Consider the following 18,152-nt stretch of genomic DNA (forward strand, 5'->3'; position numbering starts at 1 on the left):
ACATGGTCACAACACATATGTGGAAGTGTAAACTTGAACACTGTGGAATGTATCACAATTATACGAACACCTGTATTCAATATTCCATAGCTTTCTTAACAAATTTTAATGCAGTTGGGAATTAGAATGCAACTTTTTCTACATAGGGGCAAAAATCGGTGTGTATGCATGACAGAAACACACACACAGCAGAACAGACTTGTCATATTAAACTGAGAATGAGGTATCTTAAAGATCTGCGTGCACTTTATAATATCATACCCGTGTGTAAATGAGAGCTGGAGAATTTAAGATTAGCTGTATTGCTAGTCAATGCTCCATCCAGACGAAGATATACCTAGAAGAGAACAGCTAGGATGAGTCTGATCTGGGATATTTCAACTATACTTTGGTCACCAGATTTTATAGCTGCCTCCACTTCTTTCATGATTGGATTTAGACCTTTCATGATTGGATCTAGACCATTCTGAACACAGCCATATTAGGGCATTTTCAGAGGCTGCGTTGATCCATGATTGTAGTACCTGAGAAGGAAATACTTCTTGATCCATGACTGTAGTACCTGAGAAGGAAATACTTCAAACAGTTTGTGTTGTGTGGTTTAGAGCCACTGAGGTTTCTCTTATCAAGCAAGATGGTAGTTCTGTTTCTTATGTCATGAGTAGAAGTGATTGAAATGGAGATCACCATCCTTTGTGGGTGGCCAAAACTATGGCTCAGTGCAAAATTATTAATGTAGAAGAGCATCCTATTGATTGGTGCTACAGTTGATTGCAATGTGACTCAGACTGAATGTTTTGTTTCATTTTCTGTTCATTTCTAACGGTTTATTTATTTGCATATTTGTTCGCTTTGCTGAATCTTCTCAATATTTCTTGTGTTTCAAAACAGACGCCTTCTTTTAGCCTTTATCTATATGCGCAGTTTTTCAGATCCCGTAACTATTTTGCTGGTCTGGAACTCTTCCTGTTTTTCCTTCCTCTCCTCTCACAGGCCTTTTCTGTGATGGGCCTGGTCCTTTGGAGGAAACTGCCAGAGCAGGTGAGGAGGAAATCTTTCCTTGATAGATATTTAGGAAGGCAGTCCTCTTCCAGACAGCCTTTGGTGAAGGGTGAATTTGCTGGTCACATGAACACATGAAGCTGCCTTATACTGAATCAGACTATCATTCCATCGTCAGTATTGGTTCTCGTAGGTTATCCGGGCTGTGTAACCGTGGTCTTGGTATTTTCTTTCCTGATGTTTCGCCAGCAGCTGTGGCCGGCATCTTCAGAGGAGTAACACTGAAGGACAGTGTCTCTCAGTGTCAAGTGTGTAGGAAGAGTCACTTGACACTGAAAATACTTTTAAATTGGTAATCTGTGTGTATTGATCAATTTTAATTTTGTTAATTTATGCCTTTGCAACTTGGTTACTACACTGTGCTCTGCCTTGAGTTCAAGAGGTTAAGGCAGGATATTGTTTTAAATAAAATAAATAAATAAAGCTTACATTTTATTTGCATTTCTCAGGGGTCTAAAGCAAGCCACTCATTCAAAACACATCCAACAATCCTGACCCTTCCCAATCCCAACCAATTCACCCTACAACAATCCTAACCCCAATTTCAACCAATTCACCCTACAATAAACAATTCAGGCCCACCTCTAACCCCCACACAGAAAGAGGAAAAAGACAAATGGAGGGTAGGAGGGGGTAGAGACAAAATACAGGAGGAAAGGGGAGAGGAGAAAAGATCTGACTAAAATTAATTGTGTACAGAAAATTGTCACCAGTTAGTAACAACATCAAGAATGACCCATAACAATATTATATTATATAATGGAGTTCAGAGCAGTATTTTAGCTTCATTGCAAGCCTGAGAATTAAATTAGGCTAATTCAGCCCTGGTTAGTATTTGGATGGGAGAGCACCAAGGAGGAATATCAGGGTTGCTGTACAGAGGAAGGCACTGGCAAACCACCTCTGTTAGTCTCTTGCCATGAAAACCCCAAAAAGGAGTCGCCATAAGTCGTCTGCGACTTGACAGCACTTTACACACACACGATATTTTCATATATTCTAATGATATTTATTTCCCTTCATAATAGCTGCAGCTCACTGAGATAATCCATAAAGCAAACCACAGTAACTCCAAGGGTCTACCCAGACATGCATGTTTCTGCAGCTCCCAGTGCTCTTAAATCTTCATTATCATCCATGCTCGAGTCCAATTCAGATTGGGACTGAGATGAAAGGGGAAGGGGGTTCAAGCCATAAATTTCCCCAGTAGGGTAAATAATGGCTCCCTGTGACCATTTCAGGTTGGGAAAATGGTGCTGGGGGAAGGTTTAAACTTTAAACCCACTCCTCATGTTGTGATCCCAACCCAAATTAGGTTCCCACAGGCCTGATTAAAAAAAAAAATGCTGGGAGTTGCGTACACACCTGACTAGGCCCCCAGAAACCTTGCTTGGTTAGAAGTACTACCACCTGGTATCTAACACCAAATACCTATTAAATTAATGGCAAAGGCCCCATATATATTAATGGCTCTGAATGACTTCACTAAGTATAAGTGGGACTCATTTGCAGCTTTCTGTATGTTCTCTATGCTAAGATATCAGTAAATCCAATTACTGCTTTAAATAATTACAACGTGGCATTGATCTCAATGGATATGCAACTGCTCTTTTGCTTTACAGCTCACAGAATACATTTCTCTAGGATGTGTTACGGTCTTCCTTTTGCAAAAATGAATCAAGGGAATCATTATCAAAAAAATTTTGCTTCTCCTTTTTTTGCATAGACCGTATATTGAGATATTATAATGATCTGAGCTCTTCATATTCTTTAGTAGCTAATTCTGTAGCCAAGCACCCTTCTGAGCTCCTTAGGTCTCAGACACTTACAAATTATATTTTAGACAATGACAGAATCTCAAATCACCCCATTTGTCTTTTTATGCTGATCTACATATCCAAGGCAACAACTATAGTACATGGCAGTACAGGAAGTACCCCAGCTATCTGACCTACTTCCCCCTGAGTGAATGCTTTCTTTCTTTCCCTCCTGTTCACAAGATTTAGGTTATTTTACAATTTTCACAACATCACACTTCTTTCCCCTGTAATTCCAAAACATATGGGGAGCTGCTCCTCACATTGGCAGTTTAGCTGAATGCACAGAGGTGAGACGTCTTATGCCATTTGATTCCAAGTTCTTGTTCCCTCAATTGTCATGCAACATTATAAATGAAATGTAACCTTCATTTATTTTGGCTTACAGATGCTGCAACCTATACTAAGGGTACAGAACACACATAAAAGTTTACCTAACAATTCGGAAGTGGACAACGATGCTGAAGAATCTCAGTACAAAGGGAGCTTTGGGTCTTGAAAGCTTATACCCAGAAAATATTGTTGGTCTGCAAGGTTCTACTGTACTCAAATCTAACTTTTCTACTTCAAACCAACTCAGATACCCTCTGGAAAAACCCTGTTAAGGCAACAAAGGTGGATATTTACTAATATTCGTATTATAAAATATTAATATTTACTAATAATTATGATGTATAAAGTGCTATACTGTACAGTACATAACAGGTAAAAATAGACAACTCCTTGGCCACTGGAGATTACAGACTACACTATGCAAGCAGAGCTAAGCTCCCAGATGCCACTAGAAATTCCTTTACCTCTCACTGGAGGATTGTTTCAGCATGCAAATAAAGATTCACACAACCTGGTATTCCACTTCCACCAAGAATACCAAAGAAATGCAGCATACCATGGTGTTTCCAATATTGTGTTGAACCTTGTTATATTTAGGCGTACACCTAAGATGGATGTAACTAATTCATGTTTGAAAACATGGTGCATCATTCTTAATTTGTTTTTTAACTTCCATGTTAATAAGGTAAAAAACAAACGTACCTTTTTGTGTTTTTACAATTTGTGGCTACACTGTTACCCACCCTGAGTGTAAGGACAGAAGGTGGGATATGTGTTTTAAACAAACATATAAAATCATTACATGCCAGAAACCCTAGCTTTGACAGGAAGAGGCACCTGGTTGGGCCACTGTGTGAACAGACTGCTGGACTTGATGGACCTTGGTCTGATCCAACAGGGCCTTTCTTGTGTTCTTATGTTCTTAAGCCACAGCCAGCATACCCAGTGGCAAATGTGAGTTTATTGCAGGATAATATATGAAACAGCCCCAAAATGATACTAGTTCTCATCCTAGGGTGAGTTTTAGGATATTTGTAGTCTGTACAGATAATAACTATAATCCAAGATCACACAGATACCTCAACGAAACCTACAAACAGGATGAATAGTGCTGTTCCTTGCTGGTGAATCCCAGGAAAATGGGAGAGAGCAATTCTGGCTGCCCTATTAGGGATCCCCTATTAAGGGGCCCTGATGAACTCACAGCATGACACTCCAGCCGGGTGTGGAGCACAGCCAGTGGCGAAGTTCTACAAGGGACCTGTGGCCAGGATAACCATGGCAGAACTGCATAATGTGCTGAGTGGCCGCTGGCTGGATAAGCATAGCACTGAGGCACCCCCCCCCCAAGCTGGCGAAGCTGGAGGCGACAAGGGGGTGAAAGTTGTTGCTCCCCTCCTGCCGAGTTGGCAACACTGGAGGTGGGAGGGGGGCAGTGTGAGAGCCGTCACTACCCTCCTCGCCAAGCTGGCAAAGATGTGTGGTGGGGGGGGGGAGGAGTCATCGCTGCCCCCTCCAGCTGAACTTGCAATGCTGGAGGGGGTGCAGGATTTGCCACTCCCCCCTCCCTACCAACCTGGCAAAACTGAAGGGGGGGAGGAGCCGCTGTTCACCATCAGCTTTGCTGGGTCAGCAAGGGGAACGAGAATGTGTGGGAGTTATCACTGCCCTCCCCCAAGCTGGCAACATAGGCGGGGTGGACAGACAGTGTTTGTGGGCAGAAAGAAAGGGGTTGGTGAATGACTGAAGTGGTGGGGATAAAAAAGAGAGGGGCTGGGTGTCAGAGAAGGGGTGGGGGAGAAGACCTAAAGGCAGGGGGAAATGGGATGCCCTTGCTCAGCAAGTTCCTTGTGGGTCCCTGCTTGTTGTTATCTAAAGCTGTAGACCAACTTGAAAATTCTCACACTACATATTTTTTTGAGTAAACCTTATATTTCATTTCACTCATTCCAAAAGGAAAGAAAATCATAGGAGTTTTTCCAGTATTCCCCCAAATTTCCCAATTTTTCCATTGGAAAAAACCTGAGTCTTGAGGACTTCTCATGCAATATATTTTCAATGTGAAAAACCCTGCTTTAAGAAGCATTTCACTCGTGCTAAAAAAAAAGAAAATATTTAATTGGAGGGGGGGGGTTTTTGCAGGAAAAATTAAAATGATACCCTCCAGGAAAAAACAGTTTCCCAAGCCTCCATACCTCTAACTTAGAATGCAATGGGGGAGGGGATGGAGGGAGACAAGAAAATATCTTCTAGGCCCTATTGAACAAGCTATGGTCAAGAATGATTTGTGTCTCAGTTTCCTTCTCTAATGCAGCTGATTATTTCATGTTTAAAACACAGGACTGGGTTGGTAATTCTTGCTGGTTTAATGCATTTGGTAGGAACTTCAACTGCTTGGCCATTACTAGCCCCCTGAAGAAACCACAGTATACCATTTAGCAGGACACAAACAATTAGAATGGTTATTTTGGTAAATTTTACTCTTACCTTGCACTTTTTCTGAACATAGCTCTCTGGCCTTCTCTCTCATCATTTTGGGAATCAAAACATCCTTCTCGACATGTCTGAGTTTTGGTTCCTCTGCAAGAGAACAACAATACATTCAAGTCACAAAAGAATAGAAAGGATAAGAAGGTTGTTCAGATATGATGTATGAAGCCCACCGTTTTTAAGCATATTTGCAAGGACGCCATTGCCATCAGTGTCCATTTGTCACTTTGATACCATATAAACAGCTGTTCTATTTATCATGATATCTGTTTACCAATTTAAATTTCCCACACGCAGCTAGATACAGTGAGGTAGTACCAACGCTGACATTCACAGGTGGTTTGAATTGCCTGTCTCTGCATTGCAACCCTGGACCTCCCTGGTGGACTCCCATCCAAATACTAACCAGGGCCAACTCTGCTTAGCTTCCGAGATCACATGAGATCGGGCTAGGCTGGGCTATCCGGGGTTGCCATAAGTTGGCTGCGATTTGACAGCACTTTCCACCACCACCAGTACCAAAGCTGACACTACTTTTATTTATATTTTTAAATAATGGGTTGGATCAAGGGGCTCCTTTCTTTCATCAGAGACTATGCACTAAGTAGAAAGGAACCCTTGGATCCAACTCAATGTAAAAGAGAGCCAGTGAGGTGTAATGGTTAGAGAGTTGGACCCAGGTTCTTGTCCCCGTTTGTCTTGAAACTTCACTATGTGAGTTTGGGCCAGTCACACACTCTAAGCCTAACCTACCTCAAAGGGTTATTTGGGGGTTAAAACAGAGGACGGGAGAACCATGGACACTAAGCATTGTGAAACAAATGCTTAACCTACCTACTGGGCCAATTTTTGTTCAAATCTAAGCACCTTTCCGGGGGCTAGAAGAGCATTAATACGGATAATTTTCACCCTATTTGATGCACTTGACTCCTTCATGCCACAATTCCTGAGAGAACAGCCCTGCTGCCTGCCTGCTTCTCCATCCTCACAGACAGTATTTGCAAAGTACTCACTGGCCCCACCAGCTGTACAGAATAAGTTGTCCATCTCTTTCTTCCATCTAATGGATTACAGAACACCAGGAATCTGATTCAACTTTCTTGCAGGTGCCCCCTTATTCAGTTTAAATCACAGGACATGTAAAAACTGCCCCCCTGTCCGGCTTCTCCTATCATTTCATCCTAGGGTTGCCACCCTCCAGGTGGCGGCAGGAGAACTCCTGCTACTACAACTGATCTCCAGCCGATCGAGATCAGGTCACCTGGAGAAAATGGCTGCTTTGGCAATTTGACTCTATGGCATTGAAGTCCCTCCCTTTCCAGACTCTGCCCTCCTCAGGCTTCGCCCCCAGACCTCCCACCAGTGGCTAAGAGGGACCTGGCAACCCTATTTCATCCCCACATACTTCAATTACCAGTGGACAAAAGCTCAGGTGTACATACAGATTAGTTTAAAGCATGACTGCATTAGCACCAACCCCCATCATTGTTATAGGAAAAGGCTTGTGATTTTGGATGTAAATTGTTCTTTCGGATGAAGATGACTCCATAACTAGCATTACAACAGAACTGGTTATCAGTGGGAAGCAGAGATGGCAACACACATGTGTTCCATTAGAAGCTTGCATTCTTAGAACTAACATTTATACAATTAGAGCTGCAATCCTATCCCAGTTATTGGAATAAGAGAGAATTCACTTGTACCCCTTAAAGAGCTTTTCAACCTTTCTTCTGTTTGTTGGCACATGCAACAAAACAGAAAGGCAGTTTTAATGTGGTTGACCAAGTTTCTGCCTCAAGAACATTTATTTACAAATTGTAATTTTTTACAATGCATGTGCAATTTCAGTCTCAAGGAATTTCTGGAGGACTTTACTCCCTCCTCAGTTACACATGCATAGATTCAGTCCATGTCGTTTACTTTGCTTCATGGGTCTGTGTTAAATACCCCTCGTTTCTGAAAATCAGTTCAGCAAATTGTCTCTTTCCATAGTTTGCAAAAGTTTCATATTTTGAGATTTTCTTACCTCGCATTCATATCAATTTAAATGAAGAGAGAGCACAAGGACGACAACACCAGGGGAAAAAAACTTCTAAGCTTTAACTTCTCACTATTCTATCATCACCTTGAAGTCAATTTTCACCTTTTTCACTGGCTGAATCTGTTACCTTACATTTTGCTTTGGGGCTCATGTGTTCTTGCAATATAGCAGTACTGGATTATGAGAATACTGACAAGCATGTTTGCTAAAAAAAATCACAATGCTTATAGCCTTGTAAGTCGGGAATCGGGTTTTGCAGCAATTCTGCACTATGGGGCAAAACAGAAATGTACAATGCAAAATACATACATGTCGAGCTACTGAAAACCATATGAAAAAAGGAAGAGCAACATTTTCACACCCTGATACAACGCTCCCTCCTTGAACGGTTTCATTTGACCAGGGCTATCAACAGCCATTACAGAATGACTAACTTAGCTACTGAGAGATGACAGATGAAACAGTCCTTTGGGAAACTACAAACAGTTCATAAAAGAAAACATAGGGAAACTCTGCATTACAGAGACATTTCTTGACTTTTAAAACAAAATTTCAAACAGCCCTGTGTCATACACTCTGACCAAGCTACATCACCGCCACATTCCACAGTACTTTATTGTACTATTACAAGAAGCCTCATCTTGCTTTAGCTAAAGTTTAGGTTAACAATTAACCTAACAATTGGGTGAAATGAAAATGTATGTCCAGTGCAGGACCTGAACCCGTAATCCTTATAAGTTCGTAAAACCAAACCTTACACGGTGCAATCCTAAGCATTTTTGTTTAGCAGTAAGGACCATTAAGCTCAACAGCCCTCACTTCCTAGAGTGTTTAGGGCTGCTGTCATAACCATTCACTTCCCAAGAGTGGTCAGTTTTAGGGAGCAGAAAGAAAAGGAAATAGTATTCAGAAGAGTATTAGAAATGGTGTCACTATTGCTTTTCAAACCCATAGTGAGATTGCTGACATTCCATGCAGTGAACCATCATGTAGTAATTGATTTAATTTTACTTTTTTATGCCACTCCACTGATGGCGCTCTGAGCCATTTATAGTAAAAAGCAATATACAAAATTAAAATAAAAGGGGCTAAGGCATAAGAGATGTGCTGCCTTCAACCATAGCTATTAAAAGCCACGGTGGTCCAAGAGGTAGATTTACATGCCCCCTAGCATTGATCAAAGCATAAAGATAACAATTCAGGGAAATTAATAATTCAGGAAAATTCATTCTGATACATCTCTGCACTGGGGTGATCAGGTCACTCCGTAACTTTACAAAGGATGCTAGTTGATAGGATATATCCCAAAGCCTGACAGCAGCCTCTGATTATTTCAATTATTTTCTTCTTGCAATGCACTAATTAGTTTCTATCTAGTACAGTTGGTTTCAGGTAGCCGGCTCAAGGTTGACTCAGCCTTCCATCCTTCCGAGGTCGGTAAAATGAATACCCAGCTTGCTGGGGGTAAAGGGAAGATGACTGGGGAAGGCACTGGCAAACCACCCCATAAAACAAAGTCTGCCTAGTAAACGTCGGGATGTGACGTCACCCCATGGGTCAGGAATGACCCGGTGCTTGCACAGGGGACCTTTACCTTTAGTACAGTTTTATCCCACTCTTCTTCGAAGGACTTGGAGTATCCTACATGGTTCTCCCTTCCTCATTTCATCCTCATAACCCTGTGAATGACTGACCTGGTGTCACCTAGCAGGTTTCATGGTGCAGAGTGGACTTGAACATGGGTCTCCCAGATCCTAGTCCAAAACTCCAACCACTACACTGCTGCGACTGGAAAGATCTCTTTATTCATGCTAGCATCCTGGCATACAGTTTGATAATGACTGCGTAAAATTTTTTCTTGGAACCATAAAGAACATCCAATAAGTACGCGGAGAGGGGAAGGAATGAGACAAGGTAAACTAATGCGTGTTGGTGTCCAGAGGGGTATCTCCAAGGCTAACAGATCCGTTAAGTAAAACTGGGAACAGAAGACAGACAGCCTAATCCCAAGCATGTTTATCTAAAGGAAGCCCCACTAAATTCAATGGGACTTACTTCTAGGTAAGTGTAGATATGGTTACAGCGTGAATCTATAAGGGGGTTACAGTTGTGATTGAACAAAGCTAAATGACACTTACACATAACTGACAATTTGGCTGGTAAACTACTCTACACACCCGCCCCTGAACTTCTTAAATCTGGATTTCTTGCTGAAAGATGCACATAAGCACCACCACATTCACTGTGACTCCAAACAGATACACATGACAGCAAAGACAAAGTGGTGACGGCAGTCACTTAAGGAGTTTAACATTGCCAACGCCAAGCAGCGTTTCAGCATGTATTGCTGCTAGGAAGAACAGTCCCAGGAGTCGGATCTCTGACAACCACAGACCAGCCATACACTTATTAGCACATCACCAACCACAGGTGAGAATGTGCCTTGACAGAACCTGGCATGTACGCCTCCTCAAAACTAAAAAGTGTTTTGATAGTGAAGATGAAAACATGATAGAAGGTTTGCACCCCTCTGTATAACACTCTTGTAGCTGAGAGGGGCATCTCAGACAAACAAGTGAGTTAAGTGATGAACATAAAAACACGTTTCTAGAAACTGGATGAGAATAGGGAACAATGCCGCTAGCATGGGGACCTCTAGGGGGCAGCAGCTAGAAGGTCGCACTTGGGTTAGAAGCAAGAGTTCTTTCTCCTCTCCTCAACATCTTAACCCCATGGCAACCCATTCCTATCTAAGCTATGGTTAATGTGAACCACAGCTTGCTCTTAACTCAAGTTTTGAAACCTGCTTCAAACCTTGGTTAGTGTTAAGCATTACCAAGGGTTGGTGTTGATGAAGTCAACTTCCGCTTTAGTTGGGGACAGTACTTGTTGAATTTTAATTTGCATTCTCTGTACTAGAACTAGGACATTCTTCAATAGGGCTACATTAACAGGAAGTACCACCTAAGTAGACAGGAAGTTCTGGTGAATTTTTTGGAGAAAAAAGTTATAACATAGAAAAAATTTGCCAATGTGCTATATATGATATTGTAGAGTGGCCATGTTATATAGGAATTGCACAGAGGTACAAAATTCTCAGAAATTCAACTATCAAGAGACCTCTGATGACCAACAATTGAAGAATATCTGAAATGTTCTATCTCAACTTATACTTGTTAGGAGATCACCAACATAATTTATTGGATCCAGAAGTCAAACCCATAAGACCATAATGTCGCACTCACAAAATCCAATACCTAGTGCAGGTAATTATCATGTCTCTTAATGGACCCATTCAAGTTGAGCAATACAACAAGCTTTTGAACCATGTTCTTTCAAGAAGCAAAGTGTACACAGAAAAGTTACCATTAACTTTTGTAGAAATGGAAGGACACGTTAGACAGATTTATATTATGATTTTATGTATATTAAAGGTTACCTTCACCTAGTCCCAAACACTTAAGAGAGAATATCAAACAGTACCATTCAAAAAAAGAGTCCTGACCTAATGGCTAAAATTCATTTTAGAGATTTGTTATCAGGTTCTCTCTTCTGTTTGGAACAAGATATTGGGAATATATTTTATTAAATCAACCTTTTCTGGTTTAATCCAAGCTAACGAGTTGCATAAGTCTCTTCTTCATATTACACAGAAAGGAGAATTTGGACAGTTCAAAAACTTGCACGTGCCAGCACTAAAAAAAATGTTGATTCAGTAAAAATTGCCTTAAGAAATTTCTCTCTCTTAAAACTGAGCAAGGCACTTGATAATACATTTGTTCCAAACAAGCACATACAAGAAGGCCAATCCTTTGTCACCATAACCTGGAAGTCTGTGCTTAAGCAAAGGCACCAAGGTTACAAAGTCAATTACTGCTGTAGGGTTGCCAACTCCGGGATCGGAAATACCTGGAGTTTGGGGGGGGGGGTGGAGCCTGAGGAGGGCAGGGTTTGGGGAGGATCTTCAATGAGGTGCAATGCCATAGAACCCAACTTTCAAAGCAGCTGTTTTCTCCAGGTGATCTCTTGTCTCAGTTGTAATAGCGGGAGATCCCCAGCCACCACCTGGAGGTTGGCAACCCTATACTGCTATCAGCTTTCATTTGTTGTACAACTGAAGACTTCTGGTTCCAAGAAGACAGTAAAACCTTCATCAAGTCTCACAGCTACAGCAGCCACAGAGAGACTTGTGTGTGTGTGTGTGTGTGAAGTGTCGTCAAGTCGCAGCCAACTTATGGCGACCCCTTTTGGGGAGTTTTCATGGCAAGAGACTAACAGAGGTGGTTTGCCAGTGCCTTCCTCTGCACAGCAACCCTGGTATTCCTTGTGGTCTCCCATCCAAATACTAACCAGGGCCGACCCTGCTTAGCGTCTGAGATCTGACGAGATCAGGCTAGCCTGGGCCATCCAGGTCAGGGCACAGAGAGACTTACAGAGGCCCTAATATAGCCCCAGCAGCCACCTGGCCTCCCTGCAGGCTACCACCAACTGACTGGATGAAGGACAGCACCACCACCATCAAGCAGCCACTCTAAGGGCCCTTACTGATGCTGTGGCCTGACTAGACCAGCCAGGCCATAGGGACAGTGCAGGGGGGTTCAACAGGCAATTGGCCTTGCACGTGAATAAACGCAGCCCATATATATAAGGGGCCAAATGGCAGGCCAGGGAGGAGGCTCCAGGATCTCTCCAGGCCACAGAGAAGAGGCTTGGGAAAACAGGAGGAACAAGGTGGAGTCAACCTCCTTCCCTCTCAGTGTCAAAGGTGTTTTGCCATGACCACAGAGGCAGGGCGGAGTACAAGGTAGATAGTGACCCCCCTGGAGCCCCACAGCCCCGTTTAGGGTTGCCAACCTTCAGGTATTAGCTGGAGATCTCAATACAGTCAGCACTACTTCTCCTATGTTAACAACATCTTTCGTACCCAGTTGGGTAATCCTCCTCCCCTTCATTAGTGTACTGCAGAGAGAATGGGTTTGGTATACCCTTATACAGATCCTGACAAAATGTATCCACATACTGATATACTGTCTGCATATGTGTCAATGTTACTGTATTTACTCAAACGCAAGACTAGTTTTTTTCCAAGTATGCCCATGAAAAAAGGAAGGGTCATCTTACATTCAGTTATAGTAATAAATTTTGTTTTGTGTCTATAACATTTTTAAAGGAGTCATCTTACATTTAGGGTCATTGTCCTTTAGAGTAAATACCATATCATTGCTATAGGCTCTATAGAAGGATCTGTGGAACCAGGGAAAGTTAAAGCCATCAGATCTTGAAAGCAAAATTTCCTGTACCTTCTGGCTGAGAAGATACTCAGTGCTACCAGCCTGACACGCTACCTTTCCATCAGCTAAGTCTAACAACAACAATCGCACACTCTGGGTGTGTATGTCATTGCCAAGGTTCAAAATGGAATAACGACGAGATCAGAGTTATTCATTTTGAACAGCTAAAAAAGCAACAAAAGGGAATAAAGGCAATCTATTACCGTAACCAGCATCCTCTAGAAATTTCATTATGCCTTTTAGAACTCATGACAGATGTAATCTTCCTCTCTTTACGGTCAGCACTCTTACGAGCCCTATAAGAGAGTGTGCAACTTGGGGAAGAAAGCTATCAACCAGACTATAGAAAGCTCATACCTACCAGAAAATATTTTTGTTAGTCTTGAAGGCGAGCTGTGGTTCACGAAGAAGTGAGCTGGGGCCCACGAAAGCTCATACCCTACCAGAAAATATTTTTGTTAGTCTTTAAGGTGCTACTGGACTCTTGCCCTTTTCTACTACTGCAGACAGACGAACATGGCTACCTACTGTAGACTACAGTTGGGCATGGATCCTGAATCTAGGGACCAATTAGCAGTCTCTGCCCTTTGGACCAGGCTCGACTTATTCACCTGTATCCCTGTCACTTTATTTTACAACTTGGCCTCCCGTAATTATGACAGCGAGCAGCGCCAATAAACTTCCAATAAACTTGGAAAACTTCTAGAGGGTGGCTGGCAGTCATGGGCCAGCCCAAACTCTGCTTTAACTGTCCCTTCGTTGGTCACCCCCCCCCTTGTGCTCTTAAGAGACTGTGGGGCAGCCTAGAGGAAACAAGGACAGCAATGACGGTGGTGATCCAGAAAGGTGGGGAAAAGGAAGGGAAAGAGCATCCAGCGCTGCGCGTCTGCCTCTAGAGGACCCGGCATCCACCACAGTCGTGCATGCAAATGGAAGGAGCAACAACCACCCTCCTACCTTCCATGCCAGAGACAGGCTCCATTTGCAACTCCCCTTAGCAGCGCAGCTAAAGCGGCGGCAACTTGAGCAGAAGCGCTGCGCGCACGCGCGGACTTGCCCACACTTCCAGCTTCAGCGCGTGACCCTTGCGTCACAGGCGAAGGCTCGAGCGGCCTCGGCCCCGCCACGCATGCGCGAAAAAGCTCGCCAGCTTGAGACGAGAATGCCCGGGGGGGGGGGTAGAAGTGTGCGCATGCGTGGTAGTGAAGCCTGAAGAATAAGAGTGAATGCCAATGATAGATTTTAGGCTGTGTCCATAGTGGTGTTTTGCTTTCGTGTTTTTTTTGTAGTTCTGATGGGGAAAGTCTCAAGGAATAGCGTGTAGGGGTATCTTCCTTTGGGGAAGAAAGGTCATCCTTAACGCCACCTTGCACTGAAAGGGGAGGGGTCTGGGTTCATAAGCCATTGCTGTCACTCATTTCCATTAGTAGAAAAAGAGCAAAAGTCCAGGAGCACCTTAAAGACCAACAAAAATATTTTCTGGCAGGGTATGAGCTTTCCTGAGCCACAGTTAGTCTGTCTGCAGTAGCAGAAAAGAGCAAGAGTCCAGTAGCACCTTAAAGACTAACAAAAATATTTTCTGGCAGGGTATGAGCTTTCCTGAGCCACAGCGTGGCTCAGGAAAGCTCATACCCTGCCAGAAAATATTTTTGTTAGTCTTTAAGGTGCTATTGGACTCTTGCCCTTTTCTACTACTGCAGACAGACTAACACGGCGACCCACTATGAATTGACTCATTTCCATGTTCTGGGTTGATCTTGCTGCGTCCTGGTAGAGTGCATCCCTCTCCATTTCTAGGCACGCAAAGCTGTGTGTTCACAAGAACCATGCTCGGGTATTTTTTTTTAAGGGTTTGTTCAAAGCACGTTACCCCCCCTTTTTTTGGGGGGGGGTGCACTGTTCTCTCACGTTGTTTAAGAAGCGCTGTGGGGAATTGTGCCTTACAAGGATCCCTTTTACTGTGCAAATGATCCTACTTTCTGTGGTGGGTGCAGATATCCTGAGAGGAATGATAGGATGTATTCACACAAACAGGGCAGTGTGCCTCAGTTAAGACAGTGGTTCCCAAACTTTTGGGGCCACCGCCCCCTTGGTTCCACAAACTCAACCCCAGCGCCCCCTATCCAACAACACAGTCGAAGGGGCCCACCCCTAGCGCCCCCTGTTGCTCTCTTGCCTCTTACTGCTCCCCTAGGTAATCCCACCGCCCCCCAGGGGGTGATACTGCCCACTTTGGGAACCACTGAGTTAAGAGTATTACTCCTGTCTAAAGGTGTGTGTTTAGTGCAGTCCAAAGTAGAGTAATACCAGGAGTCCCCGCTAAGGTGCCCACCAAGTGTTTTTTAGAAAGTGGGCATGGCCAGGTGTAGGTTATTGGCCATTGGGGATTTGATTGGCTGGGCAAGTTTTTAAAAGGCTTTGCTTTGGCAGCAGCTACCACAGCAACATGGTCATTTTAAGGGTATGACGAGGTAAGCTGCAGCAGCCGGTTTGTGGCAGTGCCCACCTTGCTGTGTCAGAATTCCAGAGGTGCCCACAGGCTCACAAATGTTGGGGACTCTGGAGTTACACCATTCCAAGTCTAGTGACTTGGACAGGGAATTTAGAAGGGTGTGATTCTGTTTAGACTAGGGACTGGTTGCAGTGGAGCATTTCCTCAGTGGACCAGGCTTCCTCGGGAGGTGGTAAGCTCTCCTTCCCTGGAGGTTTTTAAGCAGAGACTAGATGGCCACCTGTCAGCAATGCTGATTCTATGACCTTAGGCAGTTCATGAGAGGGAGGGCATCTTGGCCATCTTCTGGGCCCTGAGGATGTGTGGGGGAGGTCATTCGTTGTGAATTTCCTGCATTGTGCAGGGGGTTGGACTAGATGACCCTAGTGGTCCCTTCCAACTCTTATGATTCTATGCTTGAGTGCATGTGGCCTGAGAAAGGAGGAAGTATGTACTTCTTGTAGATATGGTGACTGGAACCAGAAAAATACAAAAAAAAGTTTTAGGAACTTCTTGACACGACTAAAAACTGCAGTTTATAAATGACAAAGAATAAGTTTCTCTTGCATAAACTGTGGCTGTTCATAAATAGCTCCAGCTTGCAGTCATTTCTGTGTTTGTCTACCATTCATATTGTCATTTGATTAGTTAATCACCCATTTTCTAAGGTGTGAATGTGTTTTTACACTTCTTCCGAGACAGTGTTAACTATGAAACTATAGATAGCAATAGAGATTAATTATCTATTTCAGAAGTCTCCACACCTTCTGCTTTCCATATAAAGGAAAAGAACTATAACTCTCCGCAAAGGTGTAGTTCAACATGCGCCATGAACTGTATCTGCTGTCAGTGAGTTGAACAGAACCAGGTCAGATAGCATCTCTTCAAAAATGTAAACTGCTTTATCAACTTTTTCTAAGCGTGTTTGCAAGTGAGGATATTTGAACTGGTAGTAAGTGATGATGAGACAAAAGATACTGGGGGTCATGGTGGCTGGGTCATTGTTAATGTTACGTGTGTCACAGCAGTGAAAAAGGCAGCTTCCATATGAGGGATTATTAGGGAAGGGATTGAAAATAAAGTAGCTTTAGCATAATGCCCTTGTATACATTTATGCTGTGGCTGTGTTTAGAATACTGTGTACAGTTCTGGTTCCCCCATCTCAAAGAGGGGATCATATATGTGGAAACAGTGCAACTAAAAGGATCAATAGAGGATAGGTCCATGAGTGGTGATAAACTAAGATAAACACATGGTGCCTCCATTCCCAGAGTCTGCATACTTCTGAATAACAGTTGCTGGAAATTGATAACTGATTGATGAAAGGTTAATCTGTGCCCTGTTTCTAGATATTTTGGGGGACATTTGGTTGGTCAGTATGGGGAACAGGATGTCTGATTAAACAGATCATAGGTCAGATCCAGCAAGGCACTTGTATGTTTAAATGTGTTCTGCTTTAACAAGTTGGAAAAGGAGCTTTAAATAACTAAACAATGTTTAAGTGAATGTGAACCAGAAGAGCTAGAAGTTAAAACCAAAGATATTATCAAGGATGAATGCACAAAGACTATTCCTGTAGCCAAAAGAAATGAAACCCCCCTGAATGACTGAGGAAACTCTTAAAATTGCTAAAGATAGATGAGAAGCAAAAGAAAAAGGCGACAGAAACAGAAGCAAAAGTCTAAATGCAGCGTTCCAGCAACTCACATGTAGAGACAAAGACAACTATTAAAGTAATAGAAGCGAACAACAAAAAAAGGAAAAATAAAAGATCTGTTCCACAAGATCCAAGAAATCAAAGGGAAATTTAAAGCACAGTTAGGCAGGCTGAAAGATCAACATGGAAATGCATTAACTGATCAGAACAAAATAAAGAAAAGAAGGGAACAGTTCAATGAAGAACTATACAGAAGAGATGAGAGATCCCTTCCAAGAAGAATCTTTTGAAGAAGAACCTACAGTTTTAGAAAAGTGAAAGCTGCACTGACAGCAGAAACAAGTCACCAGAAGTAGATGGGATACTGGGATGGAAAGCAGCATGGTATATAGCCCAATCTCCTCAGATCTCAGAAGCTAAGCAGGGTCAGTACTTGGAAGGGAGACCTCCAAGGGAGACCCTGCAGAGGAAAGCAATGGCAAACCACCTTTGCTTCTCATTTGCCTTGAAAGCCCCTTTCTGGGGTCTCTATAAGTCTCCTGTGATTTGGCTGCGCTGTACAAATGGAATATTGATAGAGCTGTTTCAAGCCACAGAAACCCAGTCTATCAAAAGACTGTTACCATATATGGAATGAGACATGCCTGATGTTCAAGATGGATTCAGAAAAGTAAGAGGCACTGGAGATCATATTGCAAATTTATGTTGGTTACTGGGGCATATGAGAGAATTTCAGAAGAAAATCAGTTTGTGTTTCATAGATTACCAGTACCACAAATTTTGACTGTGTGGATCATGAAAAGCTATGGCTGGTTTTAAAGGAAATGGGTGTGCCACAACATCCTATTATTGTGCAACCTCTGGACAAGAAGCTACTGTTAGGATAGAATATTGTCCCGGTTCAGGCAGGCACTTGGGGCAACAGGCAGTAAGCGTAGTCCAGGGTCAGTACACAAGTAGTTAGGAGTTC

General features: G+C 42.9%; 1 protein-coding gene across 2 annotated transcripts in view; it reads right to left on the minus strand.

Moving 5' to 3' along the window:
* Positions 1-14,021, minus strand: part of CMC1 (C-X9-C motif containing 1) — a 41,338-nt gene extending 27,317 nt beyond the window's left edge. For both annotated transcript variants that reach the window (XM_056857774.1, XM_056857775.1), the window contains exons 1-2: positions 13,992-14,021; positions 5,700-5,792 (exon numbers count right to left, since the gene is read on the minus strand). In XM_056857774.1, the coding sequence (XP_056713752.1) occupies positions 5,700-5,792; positions 13,992-14,016 (118 nt within the window). In that variant the 5' untranslated portion in view covers positions 14,017-14,021. The remainder of the gene's footprint in view (positions 1-5,699; positions 5,793-13,991) is intronic.
* Between the last annotated feature and the right edge of the window lie 4,131 nt (positions 14,022-18,152).

The sequence above is a fragment of the Euleptes europaea genome, chromosome 11, assembly GCF_029931775.1.
Source record: "Euleptes europaea isolate rEulEur1 chromosome 11, rEulEur1.hap1, whole genome shotgun sequence".
In the NCBI taxonomy this organism is placed as follows: Eukaryota; Metazoa; Chordata; class Lepidosauria; order Squamata; family Sphaerodactylidae; genus Euleptes; species Euleptes europaea.